The sequence below is a fragment of the Neovison vison genome, chromosome 3 (genome assembly GCF_020171115.1).
Source record: "Neovison vison isolate M4711 chromosome 3, ASM_NN_V1, whole genome shotgun sequence".
NCBI lineage: Eukaryota > Metazoa > Chordata > Mammalia > Carnivora > Mustelidae > Neogale > Neogale vison.
This window is the reverse complement of record NC_058093.1, coordinates 228,767,502-228,788,865: the sequence shown is the minus strand read 5'-3', so window position 1 is coordinate 228,788,865 and position 21,364 is coordinate 228,767,502. Positions and strand designations below refer to the sequence as shown.

Sequence of the window (21,364 nt, the reverse complement as noted above, 5' to 3'; positions counted from 1 at the left end):
CCATGACTTATTTATAACTGTAAGTTTGTATCTCTTAATCTCCTTCACCTGTCCGAGAGGATCTACAGATGGCCTGTTAATAGAACCCAATTTTTCTAATGGTGTTCTTGGTAATTTATGTGAAATTTCCATCCTGGTTTACCATTCCACACCCATGGAAGAATGTGAACTTGGAGGTGACCTTTGTGTTTGTTTCACCTCACAAATGGGTATGGCTTTGGCTTCTTTGTGACAGATGAGTCTTGGAGTCAGTAGGGCCCAAGCAGCAACTAGGTTTTGTTAGGGTTAAAAATCAGCTTGTTTTTCAGTTGATAAAGATCAAGGGATGCCAGGAGGGGGCTATGGGAAAGATTTGTCTTTAGAACTAAAAACAGTAACACTGTAGAATCGGCTGCATGCTCTGGTATGTAGATGTCCAGACCATTGAAACCCATGGGTAGGTTGGCGGAGAGCAGGAGAAAGAAGGAGAAAGAAAATGACCTGTGTGAGTAGAATTTCAGGATATTTAAGACATTTTATTGTTCTCAAATACACATAGCTTAGACTAACAAAATATTACAAGTTAGAGAACTTTGCTTTTTATTCAATACATAGATGAAATATGATTTATTCATTTACTCAGCACTCCAGTTTCAATGAGGCATCACGTTAGAGTGGGTTAATAATTATAAATTATTGAGTTGCAGATGAGTCCTAATGGACGCAAAGTTACTCTTTTAAGCATTCTCTCCGTGTGTTATTAATTTGCAGGGTAAAGGAAAACTCCAGCTCAGTCCAAGTTTGAGGGATCATATTCCAAATTAAGGAATTTGAGCTGAGTAATGAGGTTTATAGTGTGTCACAGTGAGGCCAGGAATCCAACAGAGTGCCCCTCACCAAATGTCCACAGTTGCTAGAACCTATGATTAGGTTAGGTTACATGGCAAAGGGGAATGAAGGTTGTAGAAGGAAGTAAGGTTGCCAGTCCCCTGACCTTAAAATAGGAAGATTGTCCTGGATTATCTGGGCAAGCCCCATGGAATCGCAAGCATCCTTAAAAGTAGAAGAGGGAGGCAGGAGAGGAGGTGATGCCCTGTGAGAAGGTCCTAACTCCCTGCTGACTGCTTGGACATGGAAGAAAGGTTCTAAGAGCCAGGGAATATGGGCAGCTTCTAGAAGCTGGAAAAGGCAAGGAAATGGGTTCTTCCCTAGTCTTGACCAGGGAACTAGGTGTTAGCCAATGAGACCCACAGTAGGTTTCCAACCTACGGGATTGTAGAATGCTAACAGTTTGTTTCAAAACAAAAACAAAAATAAACAAAAAGAGGAGGCAAGGAATGGACTGAACTGTGGGGCATGCAGAAAGCAACTCTGCTGAGACCTGGGCCCCGGCCTCTGCTCACCTCGCCTGCTCCAGAAAGATGCTTTGATGAGGCATCACGTTAGAGTGGGTTAATAATTATAAATTATTGAGTTGCAGATGAGTCCTAATGGACGCAAAGTTACTCTTTTAAGCATTCTCTCTGTGTGTTGGGACTGACCGACTGGACCTTAGCCAAATTCAGTACCCAGATCCTTTGGATCTTTCTGGGTTAGGACCTCTGGTTCAGGCTCCATCTACTCCTCTGGGTGGCCACATTGCCCTGCAGTGTTTCCTTGGAGTGTGCACTCTTGTCTCATGTTCACAAAAATGACATGAAAATAATTGCTCCCAGTCCCCCCTGCCTTACTGGTCCCTGCTCTTTCCTCACCTCTGTGCTCTTATACCACCTGGCAGCATACCTCCTCATGGTCCTAGTCAGGCTTTACCAGAGCTATGGCTCCATGCTGAGGATGGTGGGTGAGGCCCTGGTGTGCTGGCCTTCAGCCTGGCCCTCAGGATCTGTAGGAGTCCAGTTCCTGCTCTCATCCCACACCTCCAGAGTGAGTCCCTTGCTCCAGCCAGGCCGACTCCGTCCACAACAGGACATGTCTGTTACCAACGGAAGCATTCCCTCTTTCCCTCCTATTTCTCCGTGTCCTTTCAGGAAAGGTCTGTCCAGAGTCCCACTTACCAGAAGGAGCCTTACTGACTCGCTGGCTCTCAGTGAATACCCTTCTTCTCTGACTTGTGTGGTATGTGGTCTAAATCTCACCTTTTGGTACTGTTACTGCCCAGCACTTTTCTTAACTAGATTAGCATTAACTGGGAGGTAGGAAGTGAGCATCTACAGCTGAGTAATACTTCTGTCGTGGTGGAGACTCATTCTTGGCCTGGGAGGCAGTATTGGTATAGTGGGGGGTTCTCAAATGCCAGGCAGCATAGAAATATGTGGAACTCTGGACCCTAGCCCCAAGGGTTCTGAGTCAAGGTTTGGGGTGGGCCTAAGAATCTGCATGTCTGGCAGGTGCTGTAGTGCTCCTCGTCCTGGGGCCACACTCTGTGCACCATGGGGTAGAGGTTTCAAGAGCGAGCGAGCATGGGTGTGGAGGCTCAGCACACAGGTTTGAATCCCAGGGTTCCACAACCTCATCACTGTAAGTGCTTCCACCTCCACACATGTTCATTTCCTCATGTGTACGACGGGTAAAATCCTGTGACCCCCACCGTATGGGATTGTGGGGAGCAGGCATAGTGGTAGTCTTTGCACCTAAGAGGACACTATAAACGTTACCCATTATGAAGAACCATTTTTCTTGGAAACCGAAAAGGCATTGTGATACGGTGGCAGACACTGACGTAGGGATGGGACTGGCTGGGCTTTGCCACCTGTGTCCTTGGCCACTTTTGTCACCTGTGTAATTGGGGCAAACTAATGGGCCTCCACTTCTTTGTGCATAAAATGTAGGCAGTAGTATTTGTCTTCTACTTGGTGGTTGTGAGAATCCCATAGAATATTCTGAAAGGATTTATGTGAAGGAATATGAGGATTACTATTAACAGATACTATTTATGTATTCTTTAAGTGGAAAGCACTTCTGAGCTTGTGGGGGGGGGTCCAGTTGTGAACCACAGCTGTAGTGTGGACCATTCGCCCGACACCGAAGGCCCTGACTGTTCAGCACGTTTGCTCACTCTCCCCTGTCAGCTGTCCTGTGTGTCCAGGGTCTGATTTTAGCTGCGCACTGCGTGTCTGCCTTCTTCTAAGCTTTGTCCTGTCCAGCCTGGGACCACACTCAAAGTCACCAGCGCAGTCAGACGGGAACTGAGAGCCCAGCCAGTGTGACCGCCTGCACAATCCAGTCCGATGCTAAGTGTGTAGGCTTACAGACACCGTCCTGTAGTCTGCGGCCTCCATTGCCTCCATGTATGTAAGCGGCAGACGGAATAACTTTCTTGCGGGCTGGGAGCAGTTACCTGTGGTTGCTGTTTGTGAAGCACTTTGAAACCGGCTGTGCTCTTTGTTACCATGAGGCGAACTGGAGCCTAACAGGAGGACAGGAGGATTTTCAGCTTTCAGTGGCATATTTGCATAAAAGTATGATCTCTTCACTGGGCTGAACGCGTGGCGAGGAGCACTTCCGGTCGGTTTTAGGTACCCCTTCACCAGTTCTCTGCCGTCGCATCTCTGTTCCTTATTCTAGCACTAGGACAGAGAGTGTCTAGAGAGAGCCCTCTGCAGCAAAGCAGAGAGCCCTGTGCTGTTCCCTCCACAAGCAGACCGCCTGCTTTATCATCTCCAGCATTTACGGACATAGGGTTGAGAGAGCGGGAGAGAGATTTGGATTACGTCTGCCTGCATTTTCACCCGAGTGTACGCCTGCTCTCTGGGTTCCTTTCAGGTTTAGGTCACAATAGGTGTTGGTTTGGCCTCGCTCTGGTCCTTTGTAGACATCTGCCCACGCCACAAAGCCCCCACGTTTGGCACAGGCCGTGGTGATTGGCAGCGCCTTCGCGGGCAGAGTCCAGTCCTGGAACGGCGGGGGGTGCAGGTGCATTGGCACGCGGTGGTGGGGAGCGCACACGGGCTTTGCCGTCCCAGCGCCTGGCGACACTCGGCAACACCGTCCCGTCCCTGAAATATCTTGGCCTTGTGGGCTTGTCACTCCAATTAAAACTTAAACATGAAAGCAGCCCAGGCTGCTGCTCCCTTTGTGCTGCGTTTGAGTGTGGCCTGTGCCAGCAGCGTGTCATGGAGACTGCAGAGGGGGCGCTGCACTTCAGGGATCCGCGCTCGCGCTGGGATCCGTTCTTTAAGCCTCGCTTCTTGCCGGTTGCTGCTGCTAAGTGCACCTGGGAGGCAAGTTTCTGTTTGCCAACAGAAAGTCACCTTTGGGATGGCGATGAGAGTCACTGTGCACATGTTCAGAGATACGCCGTGTTACCAAGCCTCCCGCTCTGACTTCTCTCTGGCAAGAGCTTACAAAATAGTCTCTCTGGCTGATTGTCAAAAATTACATCATATCGGAGTAAACTGCTTTTAAATCAGACATCCATTATTCATGTATATTAACTGCTTTTTTATTTTTTTATCGGCTGTTTTGTGTATGATTTACTCTTTTCTCACCAGGCCCCCCCTCCCTCCCCAATTGTCTGTCTTTCTCATCGTTTTTTTAAAATCTTAGCTCATCTGTGAATTTATAGAGGCTGTTCACTTAGCTCTGTATGCGAACATGAATATGCAGACCCTGCATTTTTGCAGTGAAATTGTTTACCACGTTATTGCGGGTCATATTGATGTTGGGTCAGAAGAGCAGCTTGGGTCATTTGGGTCATGAGTAGACTTACCCCAAAGGCTGAGAAGTCTTTTTATTTTGCGATTTTTAAAAAATGGGCATTACTGGTCTTGCACTTCAGGATCTGTACTGAATGCAACTGTACCTCCCACTTCTGAAACCGCTAAATATGTTGCCATGAGTGCGAAAGCAAACGGACTTAATTTGTTCATTTGTATGCGTGGAGCAGATCTCTCCCGCAGATCTGTGGGCCATGGGCCTGTGATCGATAGATACAGGCAGAGACGTGTAGCACTTACTCATTCTTTCATCAAATACATGTTGAGTCCCTCCTTTGTGCCAACCATGGGAACTATCTGTCCACTGCAGACTGTTGCACTGGAGGGTCCCCTGGGCGTCTGGCATCTGTGTGACTGTGGTGCATTGCCCTGATCCATGGCACTTGTCTGTGTGGAAGAAGGACTGGACACAGTCTGTTCTACTTCTGTAACCCCAGATCCACGTTGTTGTTGTAGATAGTCAGTATCTGCATACTTGTAGCACATTTACCTGAATCTTGGCTTACTGTTCCTTCTAGCATCTCAGGCCTTTTTCCTGGAATGATTGCCCATCTTCCCAAAGTATAATCTTTAGAAGTTCCTTTAGCGAGGGTCTTTTCGGCACAGGTGTTCTCTGTGTTTTTATCCCCCAAACCTCTCTATTTCACCTAAGTTAAAGGTGGTTTTGCGGATCCTTTCTAATGGTTGGCTGGCAGGTCTTTTCTCTCAGACCTTTGAAGAAATTATTGGTTTTGATTCCTTTGGGGCCACTGGTATCTTGACTGTCAGTCTAATGGCCTCTGCTTTTGTCTGCTTTGAAGACCTTTTCCTTACTTTTCTCTGGTTTCTCTCTTAGGTCTGTAGGTGTGCATGTACTTTTATTTTTCCTGCTTGGGATTTCTTGTGCTTCTTCCCTTCCAGTTTAGAATGTTCTGAGCTATTGTCAGAATTTTCGTCTCCCTCTTCCTGTCTGGAGCTCAGGGGGCATGTGTATTGGACTAACTTGTTGTCCTCTGTGCTAGTCACACTCTCCATCCCTGCCACTCAGTGTTACCTTCTGATGAGGTCTTCAGATCTGTCTTCGGTTCACAGAAGTCTCTTGGACGCTGATTAGTTCTTTAACTCATCGATTGCCTTTTTAATTTCTAGAAATTCTATATGTTTTGTTTCTCCCAAGGCTGCTTTGCTGTTTTTAGCCCCTCACCCACTTTTATTTCTATAGACATTTTCAGCACATTTTTTGTTTTATCTAATAAATATCTGATAGCCTTGGAAGTCTAATTATTCTCTTTGTTTTCTACCTTTCATTTATGATTTGTTTATTTGGGATTTTTTAGAATTATGAGCTCGTATTTGGCTGATCTTGATTTGTAGGTTTCCTAAGGGGCCTAGGTTGAGAGGGTCATCCTCCTGAGAAGACTCTGCCAGGTACCAGGTCAGGTTACTGACCTGAAAGTACTTTAAGTAGTAGGTATAGGGATTTGGGGCCTTGCAGGTAGCATAAATTCAAAGTCTGAACCTGTGTGAGGGCAGACGCAGAGCCCACATTTTCCATCCTGAGCTGAACCTGAAGCAGACAGGTTTCCAGGTAGGCTCTCCTTGCCAGTGGATTGACTTTTTCCCTAGTTTGCTTTTTACCGAGTGTACCTATCTGTACAGTGGCCCCAGCTGGAGGCAGACATCTCAGTTCTGGTGTTCTGTTTAGTGCTGGCCGGAAACTTTGCTTCTTCTTGCTCCAGTTCTGGGCACCTGGTGCTGGCAGATGTCATCAGAGCAGCCCCTGACATGAGTGCCGCTTCCTTTTCTGGTTTTAGCACCCTCTTCATTTTTGGCTCCTCAGAATTTCTCGGATTTTTTAGGAGTTAAACAGAATGTCTGAAGAATATTTAATAGACTGAAACTTATCCAGCATTTTCAGTGTTTGTAAACAAGAGGGTTTTCTACATATTCTAGTCTGCTGTGTTGTCAGGGTAAAACCTTAGCCTAGATACAGTCAGGGTGTTCTAGAATCTGGATTTTCTGGAGAGAGACCTATGGAACCTCCTACTTTGAGTAGGATGAAGTGATTCTTTGCATATAGGCCAGTAGTAAAATTAGGCATCCAGAAATGGGGGAAGAATGTGTCAAGTAAAACAAAGCATCTCTGGGTATTTATTATGAACTGGACTGTGATGAGCTGGATACCATGTACACACTCAGTCCTTGATTTAATTTAATCTCCAAGCACACACTCAGTCCTTGATCAGTGCCGCAGGAATGAACGATAGGATTTCTGCCCCCAAGGATCTTTGAGCCTAAGTCTGAGCAGTGTTTTACAGCGTGTGGCGTGGTGCTTGGTAACAGAGCCTCAGGTGGCCTGCCCAGAGCCCAGTGTTTGAGAACACAGGTCTGGGGAAAAGAAGCTGAGACACAGTTCAAGATGGCATCTTGGGAACACCAGGTGAAGTGTGTAGACAGAAAATACATTCAGTACTGACAAGAGCGGAACTTGTCAAATTGAATTCTGCCAAGGGCACAGAGAGAGCACAAAATAAGCATAATTGGGATAGAATTGGAGAGAACATGAGGATTATTTGCTTTACTCTCTAGAATTTGGCTTCTTACCAAGGCTATCCCCCTTAGAAGAGCAAAGTATGTGTAGCAGTGATGGGGGTGGCTTCTTAGGGAATCAAGAAAGAAAGTAGGTAGATTTTGTCATCTCCAGCGATTTCAGATATCCTCACCCACACCGTGCCTTTTATCTTTGACCCTCAGCCCAGCATCTCCCAACCTTTAGCTCTCTTTGTCACTTCCCTTTTTTAAAAATGGCAGCAGACAAGTGCTCTTTATGCTTTTTTATTTTTTAAATTTATTTTTAAGATTTTTAAAAAAGATTTCATTTATTTATTTGACAGAGATCACAAGTAGGCAGAGAAGCAGGTGGTGGGCGGTGGGGGGTGGGGTGGGGGGAGCAGGCTCCCTGCTGAGCAGAAAGCCCAGATGCAGGGCTTGATCCCAGGACCCTGACATCATGACCTGAGCCAAAGGCAGAGGCTTAATCCACTGAGCCACCCAGGCGCCCCGTATTTTTAAGATTTTATTTATTTGTCAGAGCACAAGCAGAGGGAGTGGCTGGCAGAGGGAGAAGCAGGCTCCTGGTTGAGCAAGGAGTCTGATGCAGGACTCAATCCCAGGACTCCAGGCTCATGACCTGAACCAAAGGCAGATGCTTAACCAGCTTAACCACCCAGGTGTCCCCCACTGTGCTTTTTTAAATGCCACCATCTTGTAAAGAAGCCTTCTGACCTCTCCTTACTCCTTTAGAAAGGCAGTGCTAGTGCCCTGAGGAGGCAAGCCGATTGATCAGGGGGTTGGTGTCCTGCCTTTGGCAGATTGAGGACTATGAGGAGGACTTACTGTTTGGGTAAGTTTAAAATCAAAATGGAAATGAGGTTCCTTTCTTCTTCCAGCAGTGCATGACCAAAAGTCTGGGACTGTGAGGCTCTATAATCTCTTCGTAGTGATTTCTGTGTGCGGCTGGCTCCTGTTTCATTATGAAGGTAGCAGGAGTCCCAGATTTAGGAAACATTTGCAGTGACACTCAGATCCCATCCCACTGGGTGGGTGAAGGACCTTATCCCACTATAGGGACAGTAGCCGTTTTTCGGCTATTTCCTTCAAGCTTTGGTTGGATAGCCAGTCCTGGGCACACCAAATATTCTGGGTTACTCCTGGAAAGGACAGGGCCCACCTGCACCAGGCACCCCTGATATTGGCCCTGGGGCTGCCACCTCCTTCCTGATTGTACCCTGCCCCTCCCCCTGCCATCACTAGTCACAACACCAGATGCAAGGACCTGGCTGTGAGGTGGGTTTCCTCAGAGAGGCAAGTCCCAGGTATGGGGGAGCGGGACGGCTGGGGGCCGCGCAGCAGCTGGTGAAAGGATCGACCTTTACAGCCGGCAGTAGGCTGAGGCTTCTGCAGGCCCTCCGCCATCCTGGGTCATCCCAGTACCGACTGTAAAGATGATTGATAAATATATGTTGACTTAGCTGTTGAACAAAGTACATTATTGGTCTAAAAAAGAGAAACAACCCGTAGCCATCAGTATGAAATTACATATCCATAGAGAAATTCTGTGCAGCCATTAAGAAGAACAAGGTCTATCTATAGAGACTCATGAGGAAAGGACTCTCACGTTGTTTAGGAAAAACAAGTTGTAAAACAACAGAATTCCATTCAAAGGAAAACAGTTTTATATACACACAGAAACAGACAAGGCAGATCTGTGTCAGAAGGAAGTCTCGCGCACTGTATACACCTAACTGCTGAAGTGGTTATTTCTGAGCGGGATCTATAGAAGGTTTTCAACTTCTTGTAATTCTGTTAGAATGTGTTACAATATATATTACACTTGAAATCAGAAAAAAATAGATTGTTTAAGAAAAAGATTTCAAAGAAATCTGAACAGCTGCCAAAATGGAAAGTTTGGATTCTTAAACTAGGGTTTATGAAAATACGTTAAGGTTTCTGGGGGCGGGATGAGGGGGAACTTTCTGCTGAAGTTCTTTTTATTTTTTTTTTTTTAAGATTTTATTTATTTATTTGACAGACAGAGATCACAAGTAGGCAGAGAGGCAGGCAGAGAGATAGAGGAAGAAGCAGGCTCCCTGTTGAGCAGAGAGCCCAATGCGGGGCTCGATCCCAGGACCCTGAGATCATGACCTGAGCCAAAGGCAGAGGCTTTAACCCATTGAGCCACCCAGGTGCCCCCTGAAGTTCTTTTTAAACAATGCTTGTTTCCACCAGGTGCCCTTTCAGTAGCTAGCTACCTGGAAGCCAGAGAGCAAGACACACCTCCCGGTGTCCTCTGCACAGGCATCTCCCGTTGTTCTCTCTGCAGAAGAGGTGCCAGCCTTAATTTTGTCACTTGAGCTCATACTTAAAATAAAACTTTGCTCTGTAATCACTTATGTAGGCTCTTTTGTAACATACATTTGGTACTTAAAGGGAAAAATCCCAGCAATATCTATTGATTTGGCGGTCACATTAGTGCAGAGTATTTTGTCTGAGATTTTAGCTCTGGGTAGTGTTTTCCTTCTTTCTAGCATATCCACACACCTCTGAGAGGGAGTCAAGGGGCCCTGGGTTGAGACTCACCCAACTAGGGCAATAAAGAGAAAAATTAGTCTAATGCATGGTCTTAACAAGAGGGGGAGTGGGAGCATGAATAATTAATCTCACTCGTCTATGGCAATCAGATAAAATGAAGTCCCATTTGCTCAACCTTATTAAAAGAGAGAGAGTGCGGGAGGGAGGGAGGGAGAAATGGTAAAGGTCGTTAAGGGACTTTTAACATGGAAAGAACCGCCTCGGAGATGGGTAATGTGTTTTCTAATCTCTGTGGTCTTTAACTAACCCTAATGGTAAAGGTACTCTTCGGATATTCTGATTCATTGAATTATTAAACATTTCAGAAAATACTTGACTCTTGACTACGAACTTTGATGCCTTTATGATGAATTTGCAGTCTTTCTGGAGAGGGATCAGATTTCCCTGTGTCACTTAGAGAGGACCCCTCCACTTGTCAAAAAGGAATGAGAAAAAGTAAAGAGGGACTCAATACCAGATTTTAATTCTTACAATTACCCAAAACGTTTGCACATCAGAAGCCTACCTTCCTACTATAGAAGTTGAAAACAAAAAGAAATTGAGTCCAAGAACTCAACCAAGAGCTCTATTTACAAGGAAAATTAGCCTATGTAAGAGACCATGAGATTGCTGTTAATTTTTTTCTCCCTCCTAGAACTGATTTTATGCAGCTTTTAGGTTATTTGCTATAGATAGAAGATTTGATTATTTCTTTGTTCTTACTTGGAAGAATAACTTTTTTTAATATTTTAGAATTATTGAATTATTTTCAGAATTATTAGAATTGTATAGAATTCTTGGAGTTTTTTCAAAGTTATTTTCCACTGCATGAAAACAAATAAAATTTAGCTTGTTCTCTATAGTCTTAATAGATTAGGAAGGCATTTTCAAATTTGAAATAGTCTCTCTTCCTTTCAGGAGCTGCTGGCAATATTAACTAAGGTGGTAATCTTGTTTTAACTGTGAAGCATTTCCAAAGATTCACTTGTTAGAAGTGTGTGTTGATAAGGAGATCATGGTTTTCAAGGTAGAGATCATCAGCCTCTCAATACTGAAAGAAGAATATCCTGATAAATTGATAAATGTAAGGTTGAAAAGAAAAAGAGAGCATGTCCTCTCCATGTGTGTGCAAAAGGAGGAGAATCTCTACAAAATATTAACATTAATAGTTTTGAGTTCAGTCATTTTAACCGCATGATCAACAGAAAAGAATACGTGCCCAGAAGTGTATGTGTGTGTGTCAGAGAGAGAGAGAATGAGAATGAGGTGGCTTTTGAACTGTGAATTTGGGGGCACAGATGGGCAGTATCTTAAGTATTTACAACAAAGACTAATCCATAGCAAGCATCTAGGGTTTTTTTAATGTTATTTTTATTATTTTATGTTATTTTTATTCATTTATTTGAGAGAAGTGAGAGTGATCACAGAGGCAGAGGGAGAGGGAGAAGCAGACTCCCTGCTGAGCATAGGGCCTGATATCGGGCTTGCTCACTGGACCCTGAGATCATGACCTGAGCTGAAGGCAGACATTCAACCAACTGAGCCACACGTGCACCCCCATAGCAAGCATTTAATGTTAATTAATTGAATTTTTTTTTTTTTTAGTAAAAGACTTAAATAATCTTTAGAAAGATTCCTCATGAACCACCTTTTTTTTCTTTTTGCTGGAGAGAAAGCACAGAACTGTTCGATCATAATGAATACGTAGTCTAGAGATAAAGGATACTTTATTTGCTTCCACACCCTATAGAACAGAACCTCCTAAAATTAGCAAGGGGAGAGTGGCTGGAGAGAGAGATGTTTGGGAATGTCAATTATACCTCACTTAAGAAACTTGTTTTAATGTTCGGGAATAAGACTTTGTGTTTTGGTTTGTAGTTTAGTCTAAAGAAATCATCTGTCATGTAGTGATTAACTATCCATCCTCCTGGAAATAGTACCATTCTTTCTTTCACCTTCTGGGATAGCAATACAGAGATGGGGAAAATGAGATAACACAGGCTGGCACATCTGTGGACATCAGAAAATCAGAAGGCAGCTTCCCAATCTGATGCCGTCACTGACTCTTAGTTTCCATGCTGCTCTTTCTGGGTTAGGAAATTGGGATACCTAATGTCCCCATTTGGTGTTTTCCCTTGTGTCCTATGATTTTTGTACCTTGGCCTGGGAACTCTTTGGCTGTTCTTTTATTTTCTTTTGCATTTACTTTTGTCACTCTAAGAGCCATATCCCTGTGCTGGAAAAGGTCAGGAAATTATGCAGCAGAACATGTCTGTTAAGGGGAGCTGGGTGATGGTCTAGGATAAGAAGTGTTGGATGGGGTTCTGCTGTAAGCAGCTGCACACCCACGTATCTTCCTTCCTTCCCAGATCCTGGTGTACAGCCTGGAAGCAGAACGGTGCCTCTCAAAGCTGGGCAACGCGCTTGGTGATTTCACTTGCGTCAACCTCAGAGACAGCCCTCCCAACCTCATGGTCAGCGGCAACATGGACAGGAGGTAGGTGTGAGTGAAGAGCCATGTTTTGCAGCGGCGGCAGTGGCTTTCTGCCGGGTCTTTGCCCCTCGCCTCCCCCGTGCTCGCTCATTTCCTCTGCTGCTTGCACGGCTGCGTTCTCACTCCACAGCCTTGCCGCCTCAGTTCAGCCTGATCCTTAAATACCGTCTCTGTGAACTTGGAGAACAAAGTCTTGCATTAGGTAATAGTTGGACAGAGCTAGCTCTCTGCCTCGTTTCTGAAACGCCATGGGAAGGTGGTCTTTTAAGCCATTTGGTGGACACAGTTGGTAGAAGGTCCAGTGAGACCACTTGGAATATCTTTTGTCCCCCTGCTGCAAAATTTGTCTGGCATTTAAAAGCTCACTTTCTAATATTAAAAACAATAACCTAAGGGCTGAATCATGTTCAGCAGAATAGGATTGCCTGCCAAATGATGTCAAGAGTGTATTTCAGAACACTATGGTGTCCCTCTGGTGATGGGGGGGAAAAGGGACTTGATGGGAACAGATTCCAGTTTCTATTTAGCTGATTAGCAGTCTTCTCTTTAACGCTTTGGCTTGGGGAGTCAGATTTTCCTGCTACAGGGTCTAGTGCCAGTAACGGACGCTCCAGGAACCACCAGCACGAAAGGATTAAAGTATTTGAAAAGACCCTCTGAGTCCAAATTTTAGGTCTTTTTCCCTCCCGTCCCTTCTCTCCCTTGTCTTTTCTTTTCCTTGTCTTTTTTTTGGCTGGTTATCTGCCATGTCTGATCCAGTGCCCTGAAGAGAGGTAGCATGGCTAGAGGCCAGGGTCTGCCGGCGCCCCCTCCCCCGGGCCCAGCCCCGGGCTGCAGGTGGTGGTCTGCTCGGTGGGGGGATCAGATCGCAAGGCGGGCATTCCCGTGTGCCAAGTCTCAGACCTCTGCCGCACCAGTGCAGCAGCTTGCAAAAATAATTATTGTGTCAAATAATATTTTCAACTCCTGACCTTCACCCCTCTGCTACCCCCTTCCCTTAGAGCAGAAAGATAATGTGAGTGTGCTCTGTTGAAAGAAAATTGGTTCTCAAGGCTTCCTAAAATGGCTGATAATTTCTGAGCTCAAGAATTGAACTCCTCATTGTATGGACAGTTTTTCTCTAAAAAAGCAAAAAACAAACCAGGCTTGGTAAGTGGCCCCACATGTGGCACAGCAAATGAAATCAGTTTGCAGTTTACTTCTATGTTGTGGTTTGCAGACTGAGCCGCACAAAGGCTCCACGCTTATCTGACAGGATCTCCCCCAGGGATCGAGTTGCTACTACTCTCTTTCCAGGACAGCGAATGCAGAGGCCTCTTGGGGGCATCCAAATGGAAGGGTTTAGGATTGTAGGTCATCCCTCAGAGTTTGCTTACGGCATGAGCATTTAGGTGTTCGACTATAGCTAGGCTCCCAGGAAGCCGCCGTGGTGTTCCAGTGCTGTTCCAGAGAAGAGGTCTCTGCTGCCTGCATTACTTAGCCCAGTCGGCTGGACGGGGACAGTTAAAGCCAGACTGTCCCAACCCTTGTCAGCCGAACGGCATCCTGTCCATTAGCAGACCTGCAAACTCTGTAAAGCTGACCTTGTCCTCTGGAGCAGGGCTGCCAGAAGAGGAGCTAAAGGCCCTATGGAGAGCGGCTCTCTGGTCATGTTCAAGTGCAGATCTGACCATGTGAAGTCTGTTTCATTAGGAAACCAGTGTTATGGTGTGGATTTTTGGTTTTGTTTTGTTTTTTCATCCTCTGTCTCTGTGGATGTAAAGAGCAGACTAGTGGCTTGGAGTTGAGAAGAGGGTGTTCAGAGAGGCGTTCCATCAGGGCAGTCCTAGATGTGCCAGCTGGTGGGCCGCTGCTGGGATGTCAGGAGCCCGCCGTCACAGAGGTCATTCCTTATGAATCAGAATAGTAGCATAAGCAAAATGAATTTGGAAACACAGGGGTTAAAAAATTATACCTCTGGAAAAAGAAAAGAGTAAGGAATCTAGAGTTTCAAATCTAGTAGCAGGAATGGGGTGTGCCTGTGTTTTCAGCAAAGGCTTACTAGCTAGGAGTCGGATCTCGTTAGAGACGCACACAGAGGCTCTTACAGCTTATGTTTCATCTCAAAAGTGGGAGCAAGGGGTCCAGTACTATGAAGAGAACAACGTACTTGGTTGTCAGTTAACGGCCGCTGCTTTTTTAAAAACCTGGAACTTCCTTTTTAAATTTTTATTTAAACTTAATTTCTACTGCGCCTAGTACTCTATCAATAACTTGAAAATGAAGTGGACTCTAAAGATACATAAAACTGTCCCAGGTTAAGACAAAAGTAATCTTCATGAATGTAAGGAAATTAGCAAAAAATGGGTAGAATTTTTTAAGGCATTTTTGGGGGGGATGGAGGGGCTAAAATTTAAAGGGAAAGAACAGCTCACCGCATCTCACCCTTTCCAGAAAAAAAATCTGATAAAGATGAAGAGAATGATTAGGGTGGAAATGGTTATTGTTGGATTGTGCTTCTCCCTTCCTGGGAGAAAAGGGCTGTAAAGCAGGGAGAGGGAGGAGTATGGCTCTGCACAAGAGTTTTAACATCATAGATTATTGACTTCTTCTGAACACACATTTTGTCCTTTCCTGCTAAACCAAGAAGAGAGAGGAGTAACGTCAGGAGTGGGCTCGTGTCTGTTCTCCGCACATGGTGTCCAGCGCTCAGTCAGGGCTCAACACCAAGTTTTGTATTTATTCTAAGATGCCCTTTTTATATTTCACAGCTGTGCAATCAGGACGTATCCTTTATAAGGAAATCTTAAAATTAATTGGCAGCATTTTTAGATGCTACATGAAATAACGGTGTTTTCAATGAAATGAAAGGATGCATTTGCTCAATGAAGACAATATGAAGTAATGGCTTAGGAATGATAACATTTACAAGAAGCCTCAGTAGGCACCAAGAGAGAGACTGAAAGAAATAGGCCACTTTGTTGTTGTTTCAGTTTAACCTGTGTTTGGGGTTCACTGAGCATTGAAATCTCTACATTTATGTCTTCTATGAAATTTGAGAAGTTTGTGGCCATTATTTCTTCAGATGTTGTTTTCTGCACTAATCCCTTTCTCCTCTCCTTTTGGGACTCCGTGATATCAGACTTCTGATGTTATCCCACAGGCCACTGATGCTGTCTGTTCATTTTCTTCCCTGAACTTCCTGTCCTTCAGAGTGTATAATAACTCTAACATTTAATTTCAGGTCCACTGACTCTTTCCTCTGTCATATCCTTCTCCTCCTGAGCCTATCCACTGCTAATTTTTTATTTCCGGTTTTTTGGGTTCCAAATTTGCATGTAGGTCTGTTTCTCTGCTCAGAACTTCATTGTTTCTTACCATTTTACCTTTACCTTCTGGAATATAGTTACAATAGCTGCTCTTAAAGTCATTGGTGATTCCCCAAATCTGGGTTGTTTTTTCCCTTAAGAGTGGGTCGCATTTTCCTGGGGATTTTTTGGTGTTTTTTTGTTTGTTTCTGTGGTGTCGGGGGTGGGGATGTATGTCAAGTACTTTTGGATTGTATCCTGGACATTTGAAATGTCATGTTGTGTCCACTTTGGATCGTGTTGTATAATCCTCTGGAGAATGGTAAGATTTCTGTGTTAGGGGGCACTTGGGGGTGGCTCAGTTGGCGAAGTGTCGGACTCTTGATCTCAGTGTTGTGTGTTCAAGCCCCATGTTGGGCTCCACACAGTGTGGAGCCTACTCTAAAAAAAAAAAAAAAAAGATTTTTGTTGTTGTTGTAAATAGGCAGTGACCCTGGTTAGGTTCAGACTGCACGTTCTGTCTTCTGTGGGTGGTAACTCCAGTGTTAGCTCCATTTTCAAAGGTTTTGTTAATGCTTCTCTGGCTCTGTCCCACACACGTTACCCAGGGTTCAGTCTGAGATGCTACTGGTTTTTTGTATGTGGTTTTTTGTTTGTTAACTAAAGTACAGCTGACATGCAGTGTTCTGTTAGTCCAGGTACACAATGTCGTGGTCCAGTGATTGCAGCCATCTGTCCTTATCACCAGGACAAGTGTCGTTAGCATCTCTTACTGTACAGTCTTGACTGTATTCTCTAGGCTGTACTTTTCATCTCGGCAACTTATTATTTTATACCTGGAATTTTGTACTCTCTTAGTCTCCTTCACAGTGTTGCGCATCCTTCCACCCACCCACTTCCTCTGGCACTGCCAGTTGGTTCTCTGTATTTGTTTTTTAGATTCCACATCTGTGAAATCATATGGTATTTGTCTTTTTCTCTTTGACTTATTTCTCTCAGTATAATACCTTCTAGGTCCATCCATGTTGTAAGTGGAAAGATTTCACTTTTTATGGCTGAGAATATTCCGTTGTGTATATATACCGGATCTTCTTCATCCATCCATCCATCCATGAACACCTGAATTGCTTCCATATCTTACTCTTATAAATAATGCCACAGTGAACACAGGAGTGCATGTATCTTTTCGAATTAGCATTTTTGTTTTCTTTGGGTAAATGCCCAGAAGTGGAATTTTTTAATTTTTTGAGGACCCCCCCATACTGGTTTCCACAGTGGCTACACCAGTTTCCTTCCCCACTAACAGTGCACAGGGTCCCCTTTTCTCCAGATTTTCGCCAACGCTTATTTCTTTTAGATACTAGCCGTTCAGACTGGCATGAGGTTATAACTCATTGTGGTTTTGATTTGCATTTCCCTGATAAGAGATGTTGAGCATCTTTTCAGGTGTCTGTTGGCCATCTCTGTGTCTTCAGAAAAACTGTCTATTCCGGTCCTCTGGAGATCACACTGTTGTTGGTTTTTTTTTTTTTTTTTTTAAGATTTTATTTATTTATTTGACAGACAGAGATCACAAGTAGGCAGAGAGGCAGGCAGAGAGAAGGGTGGGGGGAGCAGGCTACCCGCTGAGCAGAGAGCCCGATGCGGGGCTCGATCCCAGGATCCTGAGACCATGACATGAGTCGAAGGCAGCGGCTTTAACCCACTGAGCCACCCAGGTGCCATGACAGTGTTTTAAATCTTAGATGAAATCTCGGAGCCATTGCTATATGCCGCATTGGAGCTGTCCTGCACAGCTCAGAGAGGAGCCGGAGATTTGTGTGCGGGCTTGTACAAACAGTAACAGGCTCTCCGTCAGTGTGTTCCTCTCTTCATCCCTATACTTTCCAGCGTTCAGGGGCTCTTTGGGCCTCTGACCAGAAGAAAGGGTTTCTCTCGGTTTTCCCTGCCTGCTTCACTACCACCGTGCAGCTCTGTGGTAACAAGGCTATAGAACAAAGAGGGGGGAAATCCCCACAAAGACTTCCCTTCCCCAACACACACAGTCTTGGGACTGCAAGGGCCCTTTGCCTCGGTTCTTCAGAAAGGCGGCCTTTCTTTCGGAGCTCGAGCTCCTGCACTACCACACAACTCTTGGAGCTCATACTTGGGGTGTGGCTGAGAGAGAAGAGGGAGAAAATGGGAAACCTTTCCCCATGTGGCCCCTTCCTCCACAGCCCACCATCCGGAGTTGACTCTCCAGTGTCCTCAGGTGTTTGCTTTGTGTTTTGTCCAGAGGATTTGGTTGTGGTCAGCAGGAGACGGGCTTCATTCCTCTTGGCCAGAAGCAGAACCCCCACTTTCTCCTCAATGATTTAAATAAATGAATAGTTGGCAGTTGGGGGCTGTTAACTGAGACCCCTTTCCATCCTGTCTGTTCTCAGTCTCCTCATCGGTGACCTGCTCATTCCCCACCATGAAAACGGGGGGGTGGGGGGGGACAGCGGATCTCATCCTGGAACATCCTGGAACAAAGCAGCTCGTCACTGCTCTGCAGGGAGAATCTCAATAGGACTTGGTGGTAAGGGCCTATGTCAAGATGGGAGTGGGTTGCCAAGGCAACAGTCACTCTACCAACAATGCTCACTGCCTTTCTTGCCCTGGAATCTCAAGATGAGTTTTTAAATTTTTAGCACCTTTTTTTGAGATAAATTCACATGCCTACAATTTGCCATTTTAAAATTGTACAATTCATAAGGCTGAGTTATATAACGTTCACAAGGTTATGCCGCCATCACCATCACCCCAAAAAGAAACCTGTACCCACTGGCAGCCACTCCCCAGTTCCCTCCAGCTCCTCTAGCTCTAGGCAGCCACTCTTCTATTTTCTGTCTCTCCGAGTCTGTTGTGGACATTTCATATAAATGGAGTCCTATAACATGTGACCCTTTGTGACTGGCTTCTTCCGCTTGCATGATGTTTCCAAGATGAACCTGCGTTGCAGCCTGAATCACTTCTTCATTCCTTCTGTGGCCAAATAGTACGCCGTTGTATGAATACACCCCAACTATTCGCTCGTCACTTAATAGACATTTGGGTTGTTTCCACTTTCTGACTATTGTGAATACTGCTGTATCATTCAAGTACAAATTTCTGTGTAGACATAGGCTTTTCGTTTTCTTGGCTATATACCGAGGAGTGGAATTGTTGGCTTACATGGTAGCTCAATGTTGAACCTTTTCAGGAACTCTGGACTCTTTGCAAAAGTGGCTGCGCCATGTGACTCTCCCACCGACACTGGGCGACGGTTCTCATTTCTCCATGTCCTCGCGGGTCCTCGCCCTTGTCTCTGATTATAGCGTTAAGGGGTGTGAAGTGGCAGCTCATCCTGGGTTTGATTTTCGTTCTCCTGATGGCTAATGTGATGTTGAACTTCCTTTCATGTGCTTTTTGGCCTCATCGAATAAGTGTCTGTTCAGATCCTTGGCCTGTTTTTTTCGCTGGGCTACTTGTCTTTTTTATTTATTGAGTTGTCAGAGTCTTTAATAGATTCCAGATACCAGTCCTTTCTCAGATGGGATTTGTAAGCGTTTCCCCCCAGTTGGTGGTTTGTCCCTTCATTGTCTTGGTGGTATCTTTTGAAGCCCAGAAGTTTTAAATTTCAATGAAGTTCAGTTTATCCGTTTTGTTCTGTCACTAGTGCTGCTGGTATCACACTGAAGAGGCCATTTCTAGCCCAGGGTCACGAAGATTTACTCTTAAGTTTTCTTCCAAGATTTTTCTAGTTTTCGCTGTTCCCCTGAGGTCCGGGTATAGTTACAGTTGATTTCTGTGTATGTTGTAAGATGGGAGCCCAACCTCATTCTTTTGCCTGGCTGTCCAGCACTATCTGTTGAAAAGTATTCTTTGCCCTGTTGAACTGTTCAGCACCATTGTTGAAAATCAATTAACCGTAAAATAGGGCTGTTATTCTAGGTATAGTCATCTGATTAAAATTTAAAATCTAAAAGGATATTAAAGTAAGCTAAGTATTTCCATGTTTCCAATTTGGGATCCTGTGCCTTATTGGTGGTGGGTGGGGGGGGCATATACATCACCATTATTGCCCACAGATGGCTTCATGGGCTTTTCTGCTGGGGATCACAAGATGTTCACAGAGCTCTTCAAGGCCATCCATTGCTGGCCCCACTGAGCAAACAGCCAGAAAGGTCGAGTGATCAGTCCAAGGGCCCTCCCACTCTTATGGGCAATATAGAGAGAACTCCAAACCTGAGATACAGCTTTAAAATGCAGAGCTCGGAGCAGAGCCTGGAGTTGGATAATTAAACTGGGTCATTCCACTTAAAAAAACGATGTTCTTCTAGTTGCTGTTTACAGTGAATCCTTACCAGAGGCCACTGTCAGTGCTACAGAGATAAAGCTTATTGATTTTGGCATATAAGGTTATATTTAAGATTCTCTAATAGCCCAGGTTCAGCAGGACAAAACAGAATCATGCATTGATTTCTTGGAAAAAACAAAACAAAACACCAAAACCTTGATTAATTTGGTCTCTTAAAAAAGAAGCCTCCATGTTAATGTTTTCTTATTTGTTCCCTCTATTTTCCGGAGAGAAATACAGCTTTAGGTCAGGTCCTTCTAAATGAAACTGCCGAGCCAGAGCCTAAATAGGCTTTATCTTTGCCATCAAATACAGTTTGCCTTATTATCATTTGGGACTATTTAATCCAAACCAATGGGAGGCGAGCCCTGAGTGGTGACCCCCCAGTTAAAGAGTCTCAGAGCTTCCTTCTGGCCCCGACAAGTACAGAGTGGGGGTGTGCTGCTGCCTGCTGTCAGAGAGAGAGTGAGTGGGGCGTAAATGTTGTGTTTGCTCCATCTGCAAGTGTTATAATAAGTTATTCAAAGCTCTTAGCACAGGACCAACCAGAGCGTGCCTCCCTCTCAGTTCCAGCACGTTTTCCTGCCCATCAGATGGATGCTCCTCTGCTGGAGTCTTTGGAAGGTTCTGGTGTCTTTTATTTTAATTGGCGGGCTAGCGCCGACTCCTATGGTGTGATTTTCATTAGAGAGGGGCTGGAGAGAGGGAGTGTTGGAACAGCCCTCCAAACCCAACCATGAATATTAAACATAATACAATTACAGCTCTCGGACCAATTATTTTTCTCTTCAACGGGCAAAGTTGATGAAATACTTGCTAGATAGGAATTCACAATATCTACCATTGGCTTCTTTCTGGCCCTGGAATCCGTTGTCTTGGCAGGATTTTGTGCCCATTTGTCGTGCTACCTGTTCCCCAGCACTGAGTCTCTGATTGGAGTGCTGAGGTTGCACACTTGGCCAAGGGATGTGGTTCAGGTTGGTGGCGCTCTGTCAGACGCTCGAGGCAGACACCGGTTTCTTAATGTGGATTTGAATGGCTCGTGCGGACTTCACACACCGCGGGGTGTGTCATTTCTGTCTGTTGACGAGAAAGCAGAGTGATGCCTCTCTAAGGAGATGTCCTATAAATGCTCTTCCCTTTTTCCTGGGGTAGAAGTTCAAGTCTCTTTTGGCCCGGTTTTGTTTTCCTTAGTGATGTAAAATACACAAATGCCGTATCTTTTGGTGTATTTGTTTATTTTGTTTGGAGCCATCCATGCTGGTATCTAAATACAATAGGAAAACAGATGGCAAACTTTGAACTTCTGGACCAAATTTGTGTTTGCCTTTGTCTCCCTAACAGCCAAACTGTAAATTATGGAGTATAAATATTCAACAGAGGGGCTCTTTATGAAAATCACCACAGCAAAATAGGCCCT

At 44.9% G+C, this 21,364-nt stretch overlaps 1 protein-coding gene across 1 annotated transcript in view; it reads left to right on the top strand.

Moving 5' to 3' along the window:
• Positions 1 to 21,364, top strand: part of FBXW8 (F-box and WD repeat domain containing 8) — a 123,106-nt gene that overhangs the window by 92,431 nt on the left and 9,311 nt on the right. Inside the window, exon 8 of the mRNA XM_044244191.1 lies at positions 12,173 to 12,300. Coding sequence (XP_044100126.1) covers positions 12,173 to 12,300 — 128 coding nt within the window. The remainder of the gene's footprint in view (positions 1 to 12,172; positions 12,301 to 21,364) is intronic.